This window comes from Pelophylax lessonae, assembly GCF_965119305.1.
Source record: "Pelophylax lessonae genome assembly, chromosome: 2".
Classification (NCBI taxonomy): domain Eukaryota; kingdom Metazoa; phylum Chordata; class Amphibia; order Anura; family Ranidae; genus Pelophylax; species Pelophylax lessonae.
The window spans coordinates 731,729,095-731,751,479 of record NC_138769.1 but is presented as its reverse complement, the minus strand read 5'-3'; the positions used below and the strand labels follow the sequence as shown (position 1 = coordinate 731,751,479).

Genomic DNA, 22,385 nt, shown 5'->3' with positions numbered 1-22,385 from the left:
ACACAGAAAACATTCGTCTGTCACACATCATAACAATTTCATATTTATACAATATTACTGTAAAAAAAAGCTGACCTGATGGAAGGGGCGGGGTCACAGCCATTCAATACTCTGCAGAGAATTTCACTTACTTAGACACATTGTTAACATTTTTCTGATTTCTAGTTACAAAGAATGGACTGAAATGAAACAACTGTGTTTATTGATTCGTTGTATATATTTATCTGGCAGTGTCATGATTACTACAGATTTCTACCAGTCCTTTCACTTTTCGTTTATTTTAGGATGTAGGGGGGAAATCCGTAACGCCTACATGTCATGTCTGAAAGATGAAACATTAATTATCGGCCAGTTCCCCGATCATATACAGATCTGATAATAAAACATGTAATACTTGATTTCCCATCATCATAGAAAGGTAGTGATCTATGAGAGAAGTCGCCTCACTATCATGTTCTGTATGTAGCAGTGGTGGGGATTTTGCATTCTGGAGAACATATGGAAATGCTTTACATTATTCTATAATCTTCCAATTCTATTTCAGTTTATTCTGTACTAATCAATGAATCTGCCTGAAAATAAAGTGTTAAAGATACTTCTCGGATAAATATCTCATCTGATGATCTCAGTGTGGGATTTGATGTTATAACGGGGCTGATTATTTGTCTGTAACGTTTTCACAATTCAGGCGGGAAATTTGAAAATCGCTATTTTAGATCTAAGCCAATCAGAACTGTGAGCGGTTTCATTATCAGCCTTCATTAGTCAGCGATGTCTTCATGAGGATCCAAAGAATTCTATTCGAAAATTTTCTCAGTTTTCAGCCTGGAAAAGATTTGTTCCGTAGACTTTTCATAGATCTCTATAACAAACATCCAATAACAGAGCAATTCTGTATTCTGATGTGCAAAATCAAAACAGAACAATAATATTTCTACATATTTATTTCCTGGAATTGAAGGGACCGTCCCGGAAAGAGTGATATTTTCTATGAATAATTGTCAGTGTCGGATTAGCCGATCTGAGATGACTGAGCAGATACAATGTTTCACCTTTCTTGCTTCTATCCCCCATTGTGTTGTGGAATAAAAGCTCCACGATCTCCCCAAATTATATTTAGATAAAGGAACAATGTAAGGCGGGAGATTGCGGAGAATCTCTCATTGTAACAATGTAGCAGAAGTGATTAGAGCAGTTGGGTGTGTGCAGTACAAGGCGAGGAATAGGAAATGTATAGAGCCAGAGAGGGGAGACGATCTCTGCAATAAAGAAGGATGGGATTAGAAGGAAGGTTTTATTCATTCCCCTTCCAGTCTGACCGACCTACTTCTCATCTCAAGATTATTAATGATGTTATTTTGGAGTTCATTTTCTGTTATCCGAACAGCTAAAACTTGTAAAGGTAATACATTGTACGATACATGAAGATTGTATGACAGCTCGGTTGTGTAGTATGTGGGTGGCTCTTAGAAGAGCCTTTGTGTGTTGTTGGGGTGATGGGTGGGGGAGGGGTATTACTTGGCGCTGGTGTACTTGGTGACGGCCTTGGTGCCCTCGGAGACGGCGTGCTTGGCCAGCTCTCCGGGCAGGAGGAGGCGGACGGCGGTCTGTATCTCCCGGGAGGTGATGGTGGAGCGCTTGTTGTAATGAGCCAGGCGGGAAGCTTCGCCGGCGATGCGCTCGAAGATGTCATTGACGAAGGAGTTCATGATGCTCATGGCCTTGGAGGAGATGCCGGTGTCGGGGTGGACCTGCTTGAGCACCTTGTAGACGTAGATGGCATAACTCTCCTTCCTGCTCTTCCTCCGCTTCTTGCCGTCCTTCTTCTGGCTCTTGGTCACGGCTTTCTTGGAGCCCTTCTTGGGCGCCGGGGCGGACTTGGCTGGTTCAGGCATGATAAGGGATAAGAAGAATGTTTCCTCCGCTCTGAGAAGAGAAAAGTGTGCTGGCGCCGCCCTCATGTGCTGCTTATATAGGCGGTCCTATGCAAATGAGCACCCTCCCTCCTCACTCTTCTATTGGAAGACTCAGCCATGTGATGGGCAGTGACGTCATGTTTTCTTTCCTCAGTTAATGATTGGTTTAGATACAAACCTACAGAGTATTGGCTGGTTTCAAACGTGGCCAATCATAAGGCAAGACGTCATATCATTCAGCGTATAACAGGAAAGGGAGCGGCTCCAGCCATTCACATCTCTTTGAGAGCTCCAATATCACAGAATCATGTCTGGCCGCGGCAAACAAGGAGGAAAGGTTCGGGCTAAGGCCAGGACCCGATCATCCCGGGCTGGTCTGCAGTTCCCAGTCGGTCGTGTTCACCGCCTGCTCAGGAAGGGTAACTATGCCGAGCGGGTCGGGGCCGGAGCTCCCGTCTATCTGGCCGCCGTCCTCGAGTATCTCACCGCTGAGATCCTTGAGCTGGCCGGTAACGCCGCCCGCGACAACAAGAAGACCCGCATCATCCCCCGACACCTCCAGCTGGCTGTCCGCAACGACGAGGAGCTCAACAAGCTGCTCGGGGGCGTCACCATCGCCCAGGGAGGAGTCCTGCCCAACATCCAGGCCGTGCTGCTGCCAAAGAAGACCGAGAGCCACAAGGCCGCCAAGACCAAGTAATCCCCACCGGTTCAACCCCATCACCCAACACAACAAAGGCTCTTCTCAGAGCCACCCACATCTACATACAAAGAGCCTCATACCTCATTCTGTGTCTTACAACAAATCACATCTATCACTCAGCAGGAAAGAAGTTTTTCATTCCTACAAATACATCTGACAGCAAACAACTTGCTTATTAACCCTTCTAATACCGGGGACTTGTAGTGAGAACATTTCCTACATCTAAAGAACTCATTATTGGAGAATCTCCTTTCTAAAGTTTTCTCCTCTCCCTCCAGGAACTCCTCGTCATTCCCCATCCTTTATTCCTGCTGAATGGATTCTACAAATCAGCAATTACCAAACAATCATCTTCCCAAGAAACTCCGATATCATCCAAGTCAGGATTCTCCTGTAAAGGAAGAAAAAAGGTTCAGAACTGTGATTGGCTCAATTTTCCCGCCGGAATAGCATGGAAAGTTACAACCCTCCCTGATTGGCTGATCTGGCACTGAATGATATAAAATCTCCCTTCTGTGGAACATTCATCAACGGTCCCTCTGATTCCAGGCAGTTTAAAAATCATTGAAATGTTACATTGTTTTAGGATTTGATTTTACTACAGAATCCTCAGATCACATTTACTGTGAAATATTCAAAGACATCACTGGCGGATGTAAGGAACGCCCACAGCTCTGATTGGCTCAGATTTTAAATTTGCCCGCCTGAATTGTGAAGAACGTTACAGAGAAATAATCAGCCCCATTATACCGCCAAATCCGACATTTATCCGAGAAATATCAACGCTTCATAGTTCTATTTTCACCGCTTAGTGAGGAATCTGAAGATTAAATAATGTAAAACATTTACATATGTTCTCTTTTAAGTCCTCAGAATGCAGAATCCCCACAACATGATAGTGAGATGACTTCTCTCATAGATCTCTACCTTTCTATATGATGGGAAATAAAGGATTCCATGTTTCATTATCAGATCTGTGTAGAACTATATCTCCTCTCTTCCTGATATATAATTTGTACATATAGCAGATGCACAGATTTCTTCTTCCTGTATCACAATCGGAATGTTCACAAACATTCCATCTTTGAAACATTCTATTTCTAGAATCATCTCAGTATGAGTGAGCTCCATTCTTTTCATAATGAAATATTAACTTTTAGGTTCAGTTCCAGCATAAACTATTATCCTCACTCAGATTATCACCCCGAGTGCTGACTGTACAATCTCCTATAGATCTACTGACCGCCCAATAAGATTCCACATATAATATTGTCCGGTTCTTACATGATCGGATTTTTCAATCTGCTTTATGTTTAGCAGAGTGTATGGGCAGCTAGACATCGCACCATTCCATTTCTTACTGAAACAATTAGCGGAAGTTCTTATTGTTACACGATAAATATCTAGAAATGACATGTCTGAGTTGTGAATCATCATCAGCCCTTTGTATGAGAAAGTGGGTGGCCCTGAGAAGGACCTTTGTTGGGGTGAAGTGGGTAAGCGGTGGATGTTGGGGTTTAGCCTCCGAATCCGTAGAGAGTGCGGCCCTGGCGTTTGAGCGCATAGACGACATCCATGGCGGTGACGGTCTTCCTCTTGGCGTGCTCGGTGTAGGTGACGGCATCGCGGATGACATTCTCCAGGAAGACTTTGAGCACTCCGCGGGTCTCCTCATAGATGAGTCCGGAGATGCGCTTGACACCCCCTCTGCGGGCCAAACGTCGGATGGCGGGTTTGGTGATGCCCTGGATGTTGTCCCGGAGCACCTTCCTGTGGCGCTTAGCGCCTCCTTTCCCCAGACCCTTTCCTCCTTTACCGCGACCAGACATCTCCAAGTTCTTCGTGTTTCAGACGAATATAAAGGAAAAGCACCCAGCCTCGCTTTATATGCAGCTTAAGCGGACCTGATGGAGAATAACGGGGAGGGGTTAGAGGTGGGAGTGTCCAGACGTCACAATAAGTCCGCCCCTCTGTGCTCACAATCATCCAATCCACAGCAGTTCCTTGATTTAAATTTCCCGCTCGATTATGCTCTTTATTCATCAGAAAGAGCAACTTTTCACTTCTTTTGGGTAACCATTGGATTTCATTTCGTCATCATTACTGGTGAGGTCATGTCTCTGACGTCACCCAGGATCCTCCAAATAAATGTCCTCACTACATACACAGACATCGGGATATTCACATTTGGTGAATTAAATATGAAAGTATCCTAATATAAATAGCAATATATAAAAAAATAGATTTATAAAGTAAAAAAAAATCGTAAAAATACCGTAAAATGCAGCATTTCAAACCCCCACCCAAAAAGAGACGTAATACCTCCCAGCTTTTAGTAGAGTGCAGATCTCCTCAATAAATGACCCCAACCAAAAAAAAGAATACCAGAGATATGAGCGCACTCAAATGTCCATACAACTTGTTTGATGAACAAAAATTCTTCTAGCCATCCCAAAATATAGACAATTGTCTTCTGAAGAATTATCAGTTTTCCAATATTATCTAGAAAGCCATTTCTTTCCCAATAATTATCACAATCGTTTAACCGACTTTTTATTACATCTGACCAGAGAAGGCTTCCTAGACCATTAACACTTCCTGGATATAAAGTTCTCCTTTCAATCGATCCTGTTTATAACAGATGTTCCGACACCGCACCTTCCACTGGTGACCTTACTATCCAGATTACTATATAAAGTCCCCACAATGAACGCTCGGCTCTGGGATCCTTCAGGTCATACACTGCACGGATGGATTGGGACATCTAGAACCCTTTGCTGATCTCTCACAAGTCATGTTCCCCCAGAGTCCTGGAACAGATGAGAGGTCACACATTGTATTATGTGTCCAGAATCCCGGATCTCTCATCATCTTCTATTAGAATGGGATAGGACCCGGCACAGCTGCTACACATAACCAGAGTACAAACCAATTCCATCCCTCAGTCTACATACACCAACCAATCTCACCCCATCATTGCACTATATCGTTTCATGTGTTATTCTGCAGCAATACACACTGGATCAAACATGACCCCTTCTCAGCAATCAGATCTTTTAGGCCTACTTGTTTAATTAGAGGTGTATAGACACATGGATCAGTCCCTACAGATCGATCTTAGATCCACATAAGATATTAGACAGACAGACAGACAGACAGACAGACAGACAGACAGACAGACAGACAGACAGACAGACAGACAGATAGACAGATAGATAGATAGATATTTTCGGTATATTTACGTGTGAAAGGTGCAGTAGTGGCACACCTATTATAATGATTACACAGGGATTTGATTGAAAGGGGAATGCGAATCCAGTGATAGGATCTAATGCTGATCCACGTTGAACATCTAGAAATACTGATCGCACTGAGTGATCCCTCATCTGCCCAACTTCTAAAGGTTTTATCTGACACAAAAGAAAAAAAAAAAAAACATGTAAAATAATCCGATGAATTCTGCAGTCTAGATGCCATTTCCTCAGATCCCCAGCTATGAATTTTTATTTTGTTATCAAACTGCACACACGAATCCGTTTTATTCTGTTCCTTGTAAGAGGGATTCGGAAAGGAAGCCATGAAATCGCATTTGTATCTTATCCCAGATCCCTGCATGGAAGTCATTCCTCTTATCACCAGCAGGTGTCAGGGTTTCTCCTCCATAGAGAATACATTGGAGCAGTTTAGTTCAATTTCATTCAAATGGTTCTGATAGAAAACTTCCTGAGCGCTGATCCATCTGGAAACAATGACACCGACTGATCCCAGATCTACCCGGAGCAGGGAGGGCAATGCTGGGGGGGACGATTCATTGTCTGCTCAGCGATCTGTCCCTCCATGTTAGTACAGAATTGTGCTGGATCGATCAAGCTGTGCAAGTTAACTTTCTACTTGTTATTCACTAATAACGGACTAATCAGATCAGTGAGATCGGAGGAAGATTTTATGTCCTCTCATTTACTGCATTATGGAGAAAAAATGTCCAATCTCAGAGCTTCTAATTCTTACACCGATTAGGAATTTCCGACCTTTTGATTTTTAAAGATATTTCTGATGAATATTTGGCAGAAAGGAAAACTGATAGAAAGGATCCTCAGCCATTCAATACTCTGAAGAGAATTTAATTTATTTTGTAACTAGAAACCAGCAAAATGTTTACAATATTTCTAAGAGGGGACAGATTTGCTTCTTCAGACATGAAATATTTGTGTTATTGATTCATTGTACATATCTGGCAGTGTCATGATTTCTACCAGTCCTTTCACTTTTTTCTTATTCTAGTTTTAATATGGGGAAATCTGTAACCACTACATGTCTGATAGAGGTCAGTCCCATGATCCTACACAGATCTGATAATTACATTTTTAATTTTTAGCAGGGGTTCCCCGAGACCAGAAGTTTATTTCAAGGGTTCCTCAGTGTCCCAAAAGGTTGAGAAAAGCTGCTCTTACACCCTTCAGTATTTTGCGGTAATACACATCTATCAGCACTATGCACCTAGTAATAATGCATAATAGATCTACATGTGTGATTGCCCACGGGGTTCCAATTATTATTTGAATTTTAAACAAGAATTAATATAGGTTCTGCATTGCTTTGCCTAATAGCCATCATATATACAGACCAATAACTTACATACCTGTACTTTTTGAAATGAATATTTGTTTGCTCTCTGAGCTATCCAATTTGAATACATGCTATACTTTGAGAATGTATTTTCTCATTTCCTTTGGTGTTTCCTTTACGTCTTTAAAAAAAATCAAATACAGAATTAAAGTAATAATAATAAAAAGATCACTAAAGACACATTTTGTTCTTTATTTTGGGTGGAGTGGAGAGGGATAGGACCCCCTGACAGATTTGTATTGCTGCTTGTGTCCTCGTTGGGGATTTCCCCCTTTCTATCTGTCCTGTTTACCATTTTCACTGAGCTTGAAAGTAAAATAAAATCCCAAATATTGAGTTATCACCTGAACAGTAGTAGAGTGGAATTCTTTCACTGTGGACACTAGTTCTGATGTGAATCAGGGATCCCCTCACTTTGGAGGGATTTATTTTCACTCTTCGTTTGGCTATGGGACCAAAGATGGTAAAAAATACATTTTACAGGGGGTTATTATAACCCTCCCTTATCTTATATATTTAAAAAATGGAAAAAAAAATATATCAATAATTTAAAAATATGATTGACACCAACCTCTGCCTTACTGACATCGTCCTTTTGCCCCGTGTGAAAGAATGTCTAGATTTTACCTCTGATTCTAGATACAAGGAATCATTCTACCTGAGTAGTCTATATAGCTGTGTAGTAATATGTGGCAATAAAGTTACTCAGAATATTCAGATGACAATATATTTGTAATGATGAGCAGAATGTGATACAAAGTACATTAAATATGACATGCTCCCATCATCTAACACCTTTGTATCTCTAACAATCTCTCCCATCCCATCGCACAAGGATCTGATGTCACTGGCTGATGTTTTTGTTCCAGGCTCCTTCTACTCAGCTATAGATGAGCAGATTTGTGTATTAGAGGGAAATGTTTCCTGATTTTCACTCTTCACTCATCTAATGCGAAGATGATTGTAGTGGGAGATGTGAGAAGATTGTTTTCTGATGGGAATGTGTGTAGAAAAGTAGGTAGAAGGAGTAATGGGACACACACTCAGGAGGTTGGAGGTGTTTGCAGCCTCTGTGTTCAGCCTCCTGAGCGGATCATGAGAGCGGAAAGTGAGAGATCGATAAGTGACAGTCCAGTGAGCAGATCGGGTCCCCGATAAAGATCGCTCATCCTTCCATTTCATATTAAAATCGTTTTTCTCTCTGCCAGGGAAACACAAGAAGAGAGAGAAGATTCTCCAGCACTGGAATGAGAGTCAATGGGCGTGTCTAAGGTGTAACCAATAGCAGTGCAGAAGGCAAGTTCAATATCGACCAATAGCAGCGCAGAACGTCTGTATATAAGGAAGAGCGTCACCCCAGAAAGATATTTCTATTCTCTATTTTAGAAACTCGCTGAGAATCATGACTGAGACTGAGAGCGCCCCAGCCGCCGCTCCTCCAGCGGAGCCCGCAGCCAAGAAGAAGCCGGCTAAGAAGGCGGCAGCCGGAGGAGCCAAGAAAGGCAGCAAGAAGCCGTCCGGTCCCAGCGTGTCCGAGCTCATCGTCACAGCCGTGGCCGCTTCCAAAGAGCGCAGCGGGGTCTCCCTGGCCGCCCTCAAGAAGCTCCTGGCCGCTGGAGGATACGATGTGGAGAAGAACAACAGCCGCCTGAAGAGCGCCGTCAGGGCGCTGGTGACCAAGGGGAGCCTCGTCCAGGTGAAAGGACATGGCGCCTCCGGATCCTTCAAGATCAACAAGAAGCAGCAAGAGGGCGACAAGGCCAAGAAAACCGCAAAGAAGCCATTGGCTGCTGCTAAGAAGCCGGCAAAGTCCCCTAAGAAACCGGCGGCCAAGTCACCCAAGAAGGCAGTAAAGTCCCCTAAGAAGAAGGCGGCGGCCAAGAGCCCCAAGAAACCGGCGAAGGCTGCAGCTGCCAAGAAGGCGACAAAGAGCCCCAAGAAGCCCAAAGCTGCAGCCAAGCCCAAAAAAGCCGCCAAGAGTCCGGCTAAGAAGGCGGCAAAACCCAAGGCAGCAGCCAAGCCCAAGAAGGCCGCTCCGAAGAAGAAATAAATCAAAGCAGCCGGAGAACTCCTTCATCTACACCCCCCAAAGGCTCTTCTCAGAGCCACCCACCTCCTCCTAACAGAGCTACACCCACCCACCTCCTAACAGCAACACCCACCAGAAGCCGCATAGACTTTGCACATTATAGAGGAGCTCAGATGTTCCCCATCACACATTGTACATTTATCCCTTGCAGATCATCTTATTATCTACATTTTATAGGAGAAATCACTGAAAGAAATCGGAGATCCCTCCTGATATAAAGGATCTTTAGGATCCCCACCAGACACATCTGTCGTGCGAATCGGAGACAATTCCCCCACACTATGAGTGGGATCTCCGGGAGGGGGGGGGGATACATTTCCTCTTCTAGATGATCGTTAAGGATCTTCAATATTTAATGTGACCGTTATAAGGGAAATAATTGTACTGATGGGAGAGGTTAGAATGGTCAGCTACAAGAATGTGTTATTTCCCCTAAAAATAACAGAAATCGGTTTAGCAGCGCCGATGTTCCATTCGGATAGAAATGACAACTCTCGGCTCCACTTTTACATTCATCAGACATATCTTTATATACAAAGATTAGAGACTGTGAGAATGGACTGGCGGTAGATCTCTACCTTTCTATATGATGGGAAATAAAGGATTCCATGTTTCATTATCAGATCTGTGTAGGATCATGGAACTGACCTCTATCAGACATGTAGCAGTTACAGATTTCCTCATATTAAAACTAGAATAAGAAAAAAAGTGAAAGGACTGGTAGAAATCATGGCACTGCCAGATATGTACAATGAATCAATAAACACAAATATTTCATGTCTGAAGAAGCAGATCTGACCCCTCTTAGAAACATTGTAAACATTTTGCTGGTTTCTAGTTACAAAGTAAATGAAATTCTCTTCAGAGTATTGAATGGCTGAGGATCCTTTCTGCCAAATGAGAACATATTCATCAGAAATAGGTTTTTTAAAAAATAAAAAGATTGGAGATTCCTAATCGGTGTAAGAATTAGAAGATCTGAGATTGGACAGTTTTTCTCCATAATGCAGTAAATGAGAGGACATAAAATCCTCCTCCGATCTCACTGATCTGATTATTCCGTTCTTAGTGAATAACAAGTAGAAAGTTGACTTGCTCGGCTTATTCCATCCAGCACAATTCTGTACTAACATGGAGGGACAGATCGCTGAGCAGACAATGAATCGTCCCTCCCTGCTCCGGGCAGATCTGGGATCAGTCGGTGTCATTGTTTCCAGATTGAAAGTGTAAGCTCTGCTGGTGAGTTTAGGAATGTGCAGCTGTGTCCCCTCCCCCCCTGTGTGTGTGATAGGGAAGATTGTAGAAAGTTGTAGAATATCAGAGGAGAGATTCCTGTGATAGATCGGGGAGAGGAAATGTCTTCTTCATACAGCAGAATGAGGAGTGAGTGAGATTAGCAGTGAGTTGTATGATTTCTACACCCGAGCTGAGAAATCGGTGACCCCGTGGAGTGTACAGGAGGGGGAGGGGAGATTACTGTTTATTTTGAACAGATTTCCTCTCTCTGATCTCCTGGTAGTGATGAGATAAGAAGTAAAGATTCTGTGTATAGGAACGTTTGTTTTACTGATGAATATTGTTCCATTGTATCTATATAGAAGTGTGAATTGTTACAGATGAGTTACATTGTATTTAGTGAACAATAAATCTCCTTTATAGAGCAGAAATGTAAATGATTTCTCCGGGATCGGTTTAGAAATGTTACAGATGAGCTTTGCTTACCATGAAATATTGTTCTAATGTATCTATTAGTGAAGATATAGAGAAGTGTGAATGGTTAGAGAGGAGATTTACTTCCACACTGAGGATCGGAGCACAGAGAAGGGAGAGAGAGAAGAAAGATGTGGTGAAGCTGATGGCGGGGATGGAATGTGTAGAAATGTAGTAGCGGGTATTTGCAGCATGTAGTAGCGGTGATGAGGTTGTATGGAGCTCTTTGTGAGGCGGATGTGGTGGCTCTGAAAAGAGCCTTTGTGGTGTGTAGAGAAGGTATGGGGGGTGGAGATAAGAATGTATTTAGGCCCTCTCTCCGCGGATGCGGCGTGCCAGCTGTATGTCTTTGGGCATGATGGTGACCCTCTTGGCGTGGATGGCGCACAGGTTGGTGTCCTCGAAGAGTCCGACGAGATAAGCCTCGGAAGCCTCTTGCAGAGCCATGACGGCGGAGCTCTGGAAGCGCAGGTCGGTCTTGAAGTCCTGGGCGATCTCTCGGACGAGGCGCTGGAAGGGCAGTTTGCGGATGAGCAGCTCGGTGGATTTCTGGTAGCGTCGGATCTCTCGGAGAGCCACGGTACCGGGCCTGTAGCGGTGAGGCTTCTTGACTCCGCCGGTGGCCGGGGCGCTCTTGCGGGCGGCTTTGGTGGCCAGCTGCTTGCGGGGAGCTTTCCCTCCGGTGGACTTACGAGCGGTCTGCTTGGTTCTTGCCATGGTTGGGAAAGGCTTCTAATCTCCAGACGGAACAGAAGTATGAGAACACGGGCTGTGCGGCGTCTATTTATACAGACCGCGCTGCTCGTTTATTGGTTAATGCTGACAACGCCTGCTTAGGTTTAATAGGACCATTTCTTAGAGCTCCAATCAGCCAATGAGTGAGCTGTGTGATTCAGCTTTCAGTAGGGCGGGGCTTTCCCAGCCAGAGGTCACAAGGGACAGATTAACCCGAACCTGTCCGGAAAGCTGTGCGCGCCATTGCTGAAATAGGAGACATTAGAAATATTGTGAAGATGAAATGCTTTGTGAAATCCACTAAAGGACAATTTTACTATAAACTGCCCAGGAATAATCACCGGAAATGTTTTATTGAACCGGAAAGGATTTCTGGCTTTATAAAGTAGTTTTTTTCTTAGTGATCAGTAAGGTGTCAGAGTTTAGATTTGATTTCCGGGTACAATCTCTAATGAAGGTTTCTATGAAACATGGAATCCTTTATTTCCCATCCTATAGAAAGGTAGAGATCTATGAGAGAAGTCATCTCCCTATCATGTTCTGTATGTAATAGTGGGGGAGGGGGATTCTGCATTCTGAGGACTTGGAATAAAAGAGAACATATGGAAATGTTTTACATTATTCAATCATCTTCACATTCCATTTCTATTCATCTTCTTGATAATAAAGCATTGATGATATTTCTCGGATAAATGTCTCATCTGATGATCTCAGGTCTCAGTGTCGGATTTGGCGGTATAATAGAGCTGATTGTTTGTAACGTTCTACACATTTCAGGCGGCAAATTCAAAAAGGAAGAAATGTGAAATCTGAGCCAATCAGAGCTGTGGGCGTTTCCTTCTTCAGCCAGTAATGTCTTTCTTATGAGGATTTCAAAGATAAGTATTCTGAGATATTTCTCCGTTTTCCCCCAAGAAAATATTTGTTCAGTAGACGTTTTATTGATCTCTATAGGAAACATTCTCTAGCAGGGCGGATTCTGTATTCTGATGTCTAAAATCAAACCATAAAACAACGATCATATTTTATCGATTTAATTTACTCCTAAACGACCGCTAAAAGGACCGGTGATTGTTTCCTAGAAGAAGAGAATTCTGTATGAGGTTTGAAAGTTCAGCCAATCACATCTGATATTTTTCTTTTTTAACAGTAATTCTGATGGAGGTTCTGATTGATGTGTGTTCATGTTTCAGTTTGGTATACAATGAATCATTTCTGATCTGTAGAAGAAATAAAAGTAAAATATGGAGGAGTCTCTGTAAGAAGACATTGTTCTATAAATCTTTATAATAGGATAGAACTGGCAATGGCTGTAAGCACTGACACGTCTCATGATCGCCCATCCCCCCAGGTGAAATCTTTACTTACAATCAGAGCCCCAATAATGAATTTCCGGCTATTTATAGGTAGGAAATGTTCTCCCAGTACAACTCTCCTCTATTAGAAGTGTGAATAAACAATTTGTTTTCGGTTACAATTTACCGCTCGTTTAACCGTTGATAAACACACAATCAGGGGTGTCCGGCTCTTTGTAGAGAGATGCGGGGCTCTGAGAAGAGATTTGTGTTTTGCGAAATAAAAATATTGATTCGAATTACTTGGCGGGTTTTCGGATGTAGGGAGAGATAAAGGAGGACATCTAGATTTTGGACATTGCGCTACTAATATCGGATTAGAATTATAGAAGTTTTTTTTTTTTTTATTTATTTTATGGCAGTAAAGTGCAGTAATAAACGTTTTTGGGATCATTTGACATTTTTTCACTTGGACAAAGTTTCGCTGATCGACTGAGTAAAGCTCTGCTGTGATGTCTGTGGGTGGCTCTTAGAAGAGCCTTTGTGTGTTGTTGGGGTGATGGGTGGGGGAGGGGTATTACTTGGCGCTGGTGTACTTGGTGACGGCCTTGGTGCCCTCGGAGACGGCGTGCTTGGCCAGCTCTCCGGGCAGGAGGAGGCGGACGGCGGTCTGTATCTCCCGGGAGGTGATGGTGGAGCGCTTGTTGTAATGAGCCAGGCGGGAAGCTTCGCCGGCGATGCGCTCGAAGATGTCATTGACGAAGGAGTTCATGATGCTCATGGCCTTGGAGGAGATGCCGGTGTCGGGGTGGACCTGCTTGAGCACCTTGTAGACGTAGATGGCATAACTCTCCTTCCTGCTCTTCCTCCGCTTCTTGCCGTCCTTCTTCTGGCTCTTGGTCACGGCTTTCTTGGAGCCCTTCTTGGGCGCCGGGGCGGACTTGGCTGGTTCAGGCATGATAAGGGATAAGAAGAATGTTTCCTCCGCTCTGAGAAGAGAAAAGTGTGCTGGCGCCGCCCTCATGTGCTGCTTATATAGGCGGTCATATGCAAATGAGCCTCCTCCCTCCTCACTCTTCTATTGGAAGACTCAGTCATGTGATGAGGAGTGACGTCATGTTTTCTTTCCTCAGTTAATGATTGGTTTAGATACAAACCTAGAGAGTATTGGCTGGTTTCAAACGTGGCCAATCATAGGGCGAGACGTCATATCATTCAGAGTATAACAGGAAAGGGAGCGGCTCCAGCCATTCACATCTCTTTGAGAGCTCCAATATCACAGAATCATGTCTGGCCGCGGCAAACAAGGAGGAAAGGTTCGGGCTAAGGCCAAGACCCGATCATCCCGGGCTGGTCTGCAGTTCCCAGTCGGTCGTGTTCACCGCCTGCTCAGGAAGGGTAACTATGCCGAGCGGGTCGGGGCCGGAGCTCCCGTCTATCTGGCCGCCGTCCTCGAGTATCTCACCGCTGAGATCCTTGAGCTGGCCGGTAACGCCGCCCGCGACAACAAGAAGACCCGCATCATCCCCCGACACCTCCAGCTGGCTGTCCGCAACGACGAGGAGCTCAACAAGCTGCTCGGGGGCGTCACCATCGCCCAGGGAGGAGTCCTGCCCAACATCCAGGCCGTGCTGCTGCCAAAGAAGACCGAGAGCCACAAGGCCGCCAAGACCAAGTAATCACCAACAATCCCCCCATCCCCCTCCTCACCAAACACAAAGGCTCTTCTAAGAGCCACCCACATACATCACAGCGGAGCTGTACTCTCATTTCTATGGTGTGCAAAACTTTTTTTATTTTTTTTTGGCCTGGGTGGAGATGTATCAAATACGATAAACCCAAATAGGTTTTAGTGCGATTTTCTGGTCTAAATAATTATGTAAATGTATTCTTAGTAGCTCCGGATCATAAATCCAGATGCCCGCCTTTACCTTCTCTCTAATCCTTATACTGCAGCACCAAAGCTTTCCTCCGTCTCCCACATCTCTATAGAGAGCCCCGAGATCCCGGATTGTGTCTACGGCGAGCAGTCAATTATTTATTGGTTTATTAAATGCCCCAAACCGCAGATTGTTTATTCACACTTCTAATACAGGTAAATTGTACTGAGAACATTTCCTACCTAGAAATATGCGGAAATTCATTGGGAGATCTGATTGGACACTTGGATATCTAAAGATTTCACCTTGGTGGGGAGCACAATGGGCGATCATGAGACGTGTCAGTGCTTACAGCCATTGCCAGTTCTATTCTATTATAAAGATTTATAGAGCAATGTCTTCTTACAGAGACTCCTCCTCATTGTCCTCCATACTTTACTTTTACAGATCAGAAATTATTCATTACATACCAAACATCCCCAACTGAAACATGATTACATCAGTCAGAACCTCCATCAGATGTTTTTGTTTAAATAAAATCTCGATCTTATTTTTTATATATATCAGATGTGATTGAAAAATTCCTCATATAGAATCCTCTTCTTCCGGGAAACAATCACCGGTCCCTTTAGCGGTAGATTAAGAATAAAAAAAACATCGTTAAAACATTATTGTACAGTTTTAGTCATTGATTTTACCCATCAGAATACAGAATCCGCCCTGCTAGAGAATGTTTCCTATAGAGATCAATGAAAAGTCTACTGAACAAGTATTTTCTGGGGGAAAACGGAGAAAGATCTCAGAACACATTTCCTTTTCGACGCCTCAGCAGGAATTACTGGCTGATTATGGAAACTCCCACAGCTCTGATTTCAAATTTGCCGCCTGAAATGTGTAGAACGTTACAAACAATCAGCTCTATTATACCGCCAAATCCGACACTGAGACCTGAGATCATTAGAGGAGACATTTATCCGAGAAATATCATCAATGCTTTATTATCAAGAAGATGATTGGATAATGTAAAACATTTCCATATATTCTCTTTTATTCCAAGTCCTCAGAATGCAGAATCCCCCTCCCCCCACTATTACATACAGAACATAATAGGGAGATGACTTCTCTCATAGATCTCTACCTTTCTATAGGATAGGAAGTATTACACGTTTCATCATCACATCTGTATAGAAATATGCAACTAAAAATCAAATCTCTCTCCCCTCTTTCTGATCCAAAATTTGTACAGATAGCAGATGCACAGATTTGTTCTTCCTGTATCACAATCGGAATATTCAGAAATATTACATCTGTGTTGTATTTCTATCATCATCTCAGTATTAGTGATCTCCATTCTTTTCATCATGAAATAATGATTTCTAGGTTCAGTTCCAACAAAAACTGTATATTCTCCTCACTCAGCTCGGAAAATCTTCTATACATCAACTGCCCAACCAATTATATGTGTAACATTGTCCTGTTCTTCTATATCTTTGGTAAATGTAAAGCAGATTGAACAATCAGATTGAAGAGTGTATGGGCAGCTAGACATCGCAGCACTCCATTTCTTAGTTAAACAATTAGCGGAAGTTCTTCTTGTTACACGATAAATGTGTAGAAATAAATGTGTTGGGAGTTGTGAATGATCAGCCCTTTGTGTGAGAAGGTGGGTGGCCCTGAGAAGGACCTTTGTTGGGGTGAAGTGGGTAAGCGGTGGATGTTGGGGTTTAGCCTCCGAATCCGTAGAGAGTGCGGCCCTGGCGTTTGAGCGCATAGACGACATCCATGGCGGTGACGGTCTTCCTCTTGGCGTGCTCGGTGTAGGTGACGGCATCGCGGATGACATTCTCCAGGAAAACCTTGAGCACTCCGCGGGTCTCCTCATAGATGAGTCCGGAGATTCGCTTGACACCCCCTCTGCGAGCCAAACGTCGGATGGCGGGTTTGGTGATGCCCTGGATGTTGTCCCGGAGCACCTTCCTGTGGCGCTTAGCGCCTCCTTTCCCCAGACCCTTTCCTCCTTTACCGCGACCAGACATGATGATTCTCTGCTACAAAGACAGACTGAGATCAGCTGTCTGCCCGCCCTCCTTATATACAGCCTGAGCGGACCAGATGGAAACCTTCCTGGGAAAGAGGCGGAGTCACACCATGCATTACAAAATAAAGATAATCTTATTAATTTATAAGGCTCCTAATTATTATATTATATTCAGATATAATAATGCAACACAGCAATACATTTCCAGAAGATTCATTTATTCCTTCTTCTCATTTATTTTCGATTTATTCCTGGAGATTACACTGAACAGGAAACTTAACACTTTATACCAGAAACAAAGTAACCAGTTTCATGAAATTGTTCATAGTAATTTCATATTATTTAAATTTACAAATATTGTGAAAAGGAAACAAAGACACACATCTTCAGACATTTCACAGGCTGAGCGGACCTGATGGGAGACATGCTGAGAAGGGGGCGGGGTTCAGTCATTTATTACACTGCAGAGAAGTTAATTTATTTAGAAGCTTTTAAATGTTTTAATGAATAGAAACGGATGTAATTTATCAGAAGCGCAATGTTTCCTTTATTGATACACTGTACATTTTTTCTGACATATCATGATTATATATATTGCCCTTACTTAGAAACATTGTTGATATTTTGCTATTTCTATTTACAAAACTGGACTGATCAAATACGAAACATTTGTTTTTTTAATTCATTGTACAAATGTATCTGGCAGTGTCATTATTACTACATATTTCTACCAACACTTTCACTTTTTTTTATTCTGGTTTTAATATGAGGGAAATCTGTAACTACTTCATCTCTGAAAGACGGAACATTAATTATCGACCAGTTCCACGATCATATACAGATGTGTATATGTTAATTTTCTCGGATAAATGTCTCATCTGATGATCTCAGGTCTCAGTGTCGGATTTGGCGGTATAATAGAGCTGATTATTTCTCTGTAACGTTCTTCACAATTCAGGCGGCAAATTCAAAAAGGAGCAATAGGAAATCTGAGCCAATCAGAGGTGTGGGCGTTTCCTTCTTCAGCCAGTAATGTCTTTCTTATGAGGATTTCAAAGAAATGTATTCTGAGATCTTTCTCCGTTTTCCCCCCAGAAAATACTTGTTCAGTAGACTTTTCATTGATCTCTATAGGAAACATTCTCTAGCAGGGCGGATTCTGTATTGTGAAGTAAAAGAAAAAAGACTGGAAGAAATGTGACATTTATATTTCGAACGCATTTATTATGCATGGTTAGATAAACTGCCCGACAATTCAGAGGGCGGTTGATCGATGTTCAACCGCAGGAAGAGATATCAGATTTTAGTGTCGGATTATTCTATCTGAGATAATTGGAACGTTCCATAATATTCCGGCGGGAAATATGAGTTATAAAATGCGAAAATTGCACCAATCACAGTTCTGGGCGTTTTCTTCCGATAATAAAATCTATTTTCCTTCCAAGGAGTGTGAAGGGGGATCTGACATCTGTGTTCCTTTTCAGATGGGGGATGTTTGTTTGGTATTTAATATTCAATGATCTCTAATGCTGTTGAATATCTTCTGGAGATCAAAGGATGGAGGAAAATGACAGTCAGTCCCTGTAAGGAGATCACATCCTTCCTTCCTTCATATTAAATACGATATAAACAAATATAAATAAATAAATAAATATATAGCACGTTGTTCCCTCACCCAGATCACAATCTTAGGTGAGGAAACCAACAATCTGATCTCCTAAACATCTATATGCCACACTCACACATTCTTACAATAAAACATCCTCCACAATCTCCCGCCTTACATTCAGGTCTGTATTTTGACTTAGGCCAACAAGGCCCAGGCCTAGGGCGGCACTTTGCAGGGGGGCAGCAAAAAAGCTGCCCCCCCTCCACCTGAGACTCTATTGGCCTCTATCTCCCTCACCCTTCTCTCTCTCCCACAGCCCTCTCACCTACCCCCCCCCCCTCTTGTGAGATCTCAGGGGTTCATGCTGGTACTTGTAGTCCTTCAATTTTGAAGGGAGTCACATCTGTTAAAAAAGGAGTGGGGCAAATTTACATAGAAGGGGGGGGGGCGCCCAATTAGTCTTGCCTAGGGCAGCATAAAACCTAAATACACCACTGCTTACATTGTTACTTTATCTCAAATCAGACGTTGGGAAGATCGCGGAGCTTTTATCCCACAACACAATGGAGAGAGAAGCAAGAAAAACTAAACATTGTATCTTTATCTATTGGTATCTATCTATTTCCATCATCAACAGCAGATAGATGTCCATAGATAAAGCCATAAGCTGCCTGATAGGTAAATGACACAAAATATGTACAAAGTATCAGCTACATACAAATCTGATCACAATATCACCTCGGACAGCACACAGTCCTTTATAGAAGTTAGAATTAGGAAATTGTTTAATTAAGTCATTTGACATGTTTACTAATATCTACATATCTGCATCTACATGTATTTCTTGTTTTGGATAAAATGTCACTTCTCCTGCAGTGAGATAGTCTTGCGGTCTCACTACTGCTTTATTTTTCTCTGTTCTTGTTATTTTGAATGACCTTTTTATTCACAATAAAATATATTGAAAATTAAAAAAAAAAAAGGCCTGCATTCTTGCTTATAAGAAAAAGCTGACCTGATGGAAGACTGATGGAAGGGGCGGGGTCACAGCCATTCAATACTCTGCAGAAAATGTCATTTACTTAGACACATTGTTAACATTTTTCTGATTTCTAGTTACAAAGAATGGACTGAAATGAAACAACTGTGTTTATTGATTTGTTGTATATATTTATCTGGCAGTGTCATGATTACTACAGATTTCTGCCAGCCCTTTCACTTTTCGTTTATTTTAGGATGTAGGGGGGGAAATCCGTAACGCCTACATGTCATGTCTGAAAGATGAAACATTAATTATCGGCCAGTTCCCCGATCATATACAGATCTGATAATGAAACATGTAATACTTTATTTCCAATCATAGAAAGGTAGAGATCTATGAGAGAAGTCATCTCACTATCATGTTCTGCTGTATGTAGCAGTGGAATGGGGGGGGGGGGTCTGCATTCTGAGAACATATGGAAATGCTTTACACTATTCAATAATCTTCCAATTTTATTTCTGTTTATTCCGTACTAATCGATTAATCTGCCTGAAAATAAAGTGTTACAGATATTTATTGGATACATATCTCATCTGATTATCTCAGTTCTCAGTGTGCGATTTGGTGTTATATTGGGACTGATTATTTATCTGTAACGTTTTTCACAATTCAAGCGGGAAGATTTGAAAATGGCTAATTTAGATCTGAGCCAATCACAACTGTGAGCAGTTTCATTATCAGCCTTCATTGGTCAGCGATGTCTTTATGAGGAATACAAAGAATTGTATTTGGAGATTTTTCTCAGTTTTCAGCCCAGAAAAGATTTGTTCTGTAGACTTTTCATAGATCTCTATAGCAAACATCCAATAACAGAGCAAATTCTGTATTCTGATGTGCAAAATCAAACTTTAAAACAGAATAATATTTCTACATATTTCCTGGAAGTGAAGGGACCGTCCCGGAAAGAGTGATATTTTCTATGAATAATATTCAGTGTCGGATTAGCCGATCTGAGATGACTGAGCAGATACAATGTTTCACTTTTATTGCTTCTATCCCCCATTGTGTTGCGGAATAAAAGCTCCTTTTCAAAAAAAGCTTTTTTTCAGCAAAAAGTTCGGAATTCGGCCGAATTTTGAACAGTCAATGTTCGGGTCGAATCGATGGTCGACCCGAACCGTTCGATCATCCCTAGATTGGAGATTATATGTAACTTCACCAATAAATGCGGTAAATATTTCCGTGGAACAATTTTCTACTTCTAACTTCTATATAGGACTGTTATCCGAGGTGATATTATTGTAATCAGATTTGTATGTAGCTGATACTTTGTACATATTTTTGTCATTTACATGTCAGGCAGCTCATGGCAGATTTATCTTCTCAAAAAGTTATAACATTCTCAACACAGGAGATTTACTAATCATTGAGATGGGCGGAGGATGAGATCTCCCGATCATTAGAATGATTCTCCTTAGAACTTTTACATAATAAAACAAGTGAATGATCTAGAAGAGGAAATATTGATCAGCGCTCATCTCTGATGTCTGTGTGCTATTAGATGTGTAGAAGAGATGCGGAGCACCGTGTGCCATTGGTGATGTGGGTGTAGGTAGGTATGTAGAGCTCTGTTAGGGGGAGGTGGGTGTAGGTAAGTGTGGTTCTGTTAGGAGGTGGTGGGTGTAGGTAGGTGTTGCTGTTAGGAGGTGGGTGGGTGTAGCTCTGTTAGGAGGAGGTAGGTGGCTCTGAGAAGAGCCTTTGGGGGGTGTAGATGAAGGAGTTCTCCGGCTGCTGCTTGGATTTATTTCTTCTTCGGAGCGGCCTTCTTGGGCTTGGCTGCTGCCTTGGGTTTTGCCGCCTTCTTAGCCGGACTCTTGGCGGCTTTTTTGGGCTTGGCTGCAGCTTTGGGCTTCTTGGGGCTCTTTGTCACCTTCTTGGCAGCTGCAGCCTTTGCCGGTTTCTTGGCCGCTTTGCTGGCTGCCTTCTTGGGGGATTTTACTGCCTTCTTGGGGGACTTGGCCGCCGGTTTCTTAGGGGACTTGGCTGGCTTTTTGGCCGCAGCTGCTGGCTTCTTTTTGGGGGCTTTCTTGGCCTTGTCGCCCTCTTGCTGCTTCTTGTTGATCTTGAAGGATCCGGAGGCGCCATGACCTTTCACCTGGACGAGGCTCCCCTTGGTCACCAGCGCCCTGATGGCGACCTTGAGGCGGTTGTTGTTCTTCTCCACATCGTATCCTGAGGCGGCCAGGAGCTTCTTGAGGGCGGCCAGGGAGACCCCGCTGCGCTCTTTGGAAGCGGCCACGGCTGTGACGATGAGCTCGGACACGCTGGGACTGGACGGCTTCTTGCTGCCTTTCTTGGCTCCTCCGGCTGCCGCCTTCTTAGCCGGCTTCTTCTTGGCGGCGGGCTCCGCTGGAGGAGCGGCGGCTGGGGCGCTCTCACTCTCAGTCATGATTCTAGAAAGTCTATTGGACAGATAAACTCTCCACTCAGCTCTTCTGGGATTATATAGTTAAACTTCCTACACTGCTATTGGTCGGTACACAACAAGCCTCACGCTCTGCTATTGGTTACACATCAGACACGCCCACTCAGTATCATGGAGTAGTTGGAGAATCTTCTCTCTCTTGTTGTGTTTCCCCGGTAGATAGAAAACCGACTTTTATCTGAAATAGAACGCTGCCCGATCTTCATCGGGGACCCGATCTGCTCACTGGACTGTCACTTATCGGGGGTCACTTACAGCTGCTGAGGAGGCTGAACACAGAGGCTGCAAACACCTCCATCATCCTGAGTGTCTGTCCC

At 43.1% G+C, this 22,385-nt stretch overlaps 8 protein-coding genes across 8 annotated transcripts; 3 read left to right on the top strand and 5 right to left on the bottom strand.

The window, feature by feature from the left end:
- Positions 1-2,223: 2,223 nt before the first annotated feature.
- LOC309547404 (histone H2A type 1-like) lies at positions 2,224-2,616 on the top strand (the record flags this gene model as incomplete). Its single annotated transcript, XM_082247247.1, has 1 exon — positions 2,224-2,616. One exon carries the CDS (start codon positions 2,224-2,226, stop codon positions 2,614-2,616), a length of 393 nt encoding a protein of 130 aa, XP_082103373.1.
- Positions 2,617-4,136: 1,520 nt separating this feature from the next.
- LOC309546579 (histone H4) lies at positions 4,137-4,448 on the bottom strand (the record flags this gene model as incomplete). The annotated part of the gene is made up of 1 exon (XM_082246326.1): positions 4,137-4,448. One exon carries the CDS (start codon positions 4,446-4,448, stop codon positions 4,137-4,139), a length of 312 nt encoding a protein of 103 aa, XP_082102452.1.
- A 4,199-nt stretch (positions 4,449-8,647) lies between these two features.
- On the top strand, positions 8,648-9,295 carry LOC309547584 (uncharacterized protein; the record flags this gene model as incomplete). The annotated part of the gene is made up of 1 exon (XM_082247456.1): positions 8,648-9,295. One exon carries the CDS (start codon positions 8,648-8,650, stop codon positions 9,293-9,295), a length of 648 nt encoding a protein of 215 aa, XP_082103582.1.
- A 2,055-nt stretch (positions 9,296-11,350) lies between these two features.
- LOC309546894 (histone H3.2) lies at positions 11,351-11,775 on the bottom strand (the record flags this gene model as incomplete). The annotated part of the gene is made up of 1 exon (XM_082246588.1): positions 11,351-11,775. Exon 1 carries the CDS (start codon positions 11,759-11,761, stop codon positions 11,351-11,353), a length of 411 nt encoding a protein of 136 aa, XP_082102714.1. The 5' UTR covers positions 11,762-11,775.
- Positions 11,776-13,651: 1,876 nt separating this feature from the next.
- LOC309546574 (histone H2B 1.1) lies at positions 13,652-14,032 on the bottom strand (the record flags this gene model as incomplete). Its single annotated transcript, XM_082246323.1, has 1 exon — positions 13,652-14,032. The coding sequence occupies one exon, from the start codon at positions 14,030-14,032 to the stop codon at positions 13,652-13,654; it is 381 nt and encodes a 126-aa protein (XP_082102449.1).
- Positions 14,033-14,360: 328 nt separating this feature from the next.
- Positions 14,361-14,753, top strand: LOC309548323 (histone H2A type 1-like; the record flags this gene model as incomplete). Its single annotated transcript, XM_082248262.1, has 1 exon — positions 14,361-14,753. The coding sequence occupies one exon, from the start codon at positions 14,361-14,363 to the stop codon at positions 14,751-14,753; it is 393 nt and encodes a 130-aa protein (XP_082104388.1).
- A 1,925-nt stretch (positions 14,754-16,678) lies between these two features.
- Positions 16,679-16,990, bottom strand: LOC309546899 (histone H4; the record flags this gene model as incomplete). The annotated part of the gene is made up of 1 exon (XM_082246592.1): positions 16,679-16,990. The coding sequence occupies one exon, from the start codon at positions 16,988-16,990 to the stop codon at positions 16,679-16,681; it is 312 nt and encodes a 103-aa protein (XP_082102718.1).
- Positions 16,991-21,384: 4,394 nt separating this feature from the next.
- Positions 21,385-22,032, bottom strand: LOC309547323 (uncharacterized protein; the record flags this gene model as incomplete). The annotated part of the gene is made up of 1 exon (XM_082247157.1): positions 21,385-22,032. One exon carries the CDS (start codon positions 22,030-22,032, stop codon positions 21,385-21,387), a length of 648 nt encoding a protein of 215 aa, XP_082103283.1.
- Positions 22,033-22,385: the final 353 nt, after the last annotated feature.